This window comes from Galeopterus variegatus, unplaced genomic scaffold, assembly GCF_000696425.1.
Source record: "Galeopterus variegatus unplaced genomic scaffold, G_variegatus-3.0.2 Scaffold280, whole genome shotgun sequence".
Lineage (NCBI taxonomy): Eukaryota > Metazoa > Chordata > Mammalia > Dermoptera > Cynocephalidae > Galeopterus > Galeopterus variegatus.
The window spans coordinates 234,282-235,937 of record NW_007726391.1 but is presented as its reverse complement, the minus strand read 5'-3'; the positions used below and the strand labels follow the sequence as shown (position 1 = coordinate 235,937).

The following is a 1,656-nucleotide window of genomic DNA, read 5'->3' as shown; positions in this document are numbered from 1 at the left end:
TCCCGTTAACGGTCACGAAAAAAGACAAAAAGGAAAAAAAAAATTTTTTTTTGGTGGGCAATTTTTAACATTTTTAATGTTAATGCAGAAGACAGGGGATCTAAACATTTATTCCTATTTCAGAAGGCTGCATCAGTTTCTTCCTTTGAGTGAAAGTAGGAGGTAGGTTTGTATCCAAGAGGAGATGCCTTAGGGTTAATTCTAGATTCTTTTCAGCTTCCTCCAAAATGTCTAGTTCTTAGGTCAATTAAAAGATTATGAGGAAATGATTATATGAAGGTGTGAAAAAACCTAGGGCAAAATTATATTAATTTATGATGGAGTCTAAAGTTTCTAAGAGAGATTATTTTTATCCACTTCATTAAGAGGGACAATTCATCACCAGCTTCTTTTAAAAAATCAAGATGAGTTCTACAGTTACTTTGAAGATGTATTAATGTAGTCTTATATGACCTCAGAGAGGTATTTCAGAACTCTTTTCTTCCATATCCATTTTCATCAATTCATCAACCAGCTTTGTTTTCTTTGTGCAAATGTTTAGGCAAGATGTCTTTGACAATATAAAAAGGAAAAATAAAAAACTAAACATCTAGTGGTGGACTAATGGGTACAAAACTATGTTTTCTACCTTAAGTGAATCACTGTGCAGTACACAGATGTATTAAAACAATGCACTGTACCCCACAAATATATACAAGTCAATGTTAAAGTATTTTAAATAAAATAAATAAATAACTTTAAAAAAAAACTAAACATATAATCAACAGAAAGACACCAGAACTGAAGTACTTTCCCCATGAGCTGCGTTTGTATTTCCCATTGGAGCAATGATAGCACCCATCCCACTCCCATCTTTTTATCTTTGGATTATAAGAAAAGTTACCAAGTTAGAGTTTAGCATTTAGGCAAAGGAGCAAAATGTCATTGTAGATTGTTTTAGATTTTATAAAAGAGGTAAAATAAGCTCAGTGTTGTATAAGCCATATTGTAAATAATGGTGGAGGAATTCTTCGATAAGAAAGTCAAGAGTAGTAATGGGTTTGATTCTCCAGAACGTTCATGAGTAAACTCACAGAGCATCTTGCTCATAGAATCAACTCTCCATGTACCAGTCTCTTAACTCTGCTCATGTTTGTTTCTTTAACAGAGCTACAGTGAACCTGTTGATGTGAAGACATCTCAACCTCCTCAGCTGATCAATTCAAAGCCGTCAGTGTTCCATGGGCCCAGCCAGGCCCACTCAGCTCTGTACCTAAGTTCCCACTATCACCAACAACCAGGAATGAATCCTCACCTAACTGCCATGCATCCTAGTCTCCCCAGGAACATAGCACCCAAGCCGAATAACCAAATGCCAGTGACTGTCTCTATAGCAAACATGGCTGTGTCCCCACCTCCTCCCCTCCAGATCAGCCCACCTCTTCACCAGCATCTCAACATGCAGCAACACCAGCCACTCGCCATGCAGCAACCCATCGGGAACCAGCTCCCCATGCAGGTCCAGTCTGCCTTACACTCACCCACCATGCAGCAAGTAAGTGCCAGCACAGGACTGAGTTAGCACGCCTCCTCCAAAGGGCTGGGGAGCTGTTCATCCAGCAAAGGAGGGGGGTATGTGTTTTCTGTTCTGTTCAAAGAGAGAGAGAGAGAGAGAGA

At 39.0% G+C, this 1,656-nt stretch overlaps 1 protein-coding gene across 1 annotated transcript in view; it reads left to right on the top strand.

Annotated features, from left to right (window-relative positions):
• Nucleotides 1-1,656, top strand: part of TOX (thymocyte selection-associated high mobility group box) — a 327,015-nt gene that overhangs the window by 316,632 nt on the left and 8,727 nt on the right. The window contains exon 7 of the mRNA XM_008566948.1: nt 1,148-1,534. Coding sequence (XP_008565170.1) covers nt 1,148-1,534 — 387 coding nt within the window. The remainder of the gene's footprint in view (nt 1-1,147; nt 1,535-1,656) is intronic.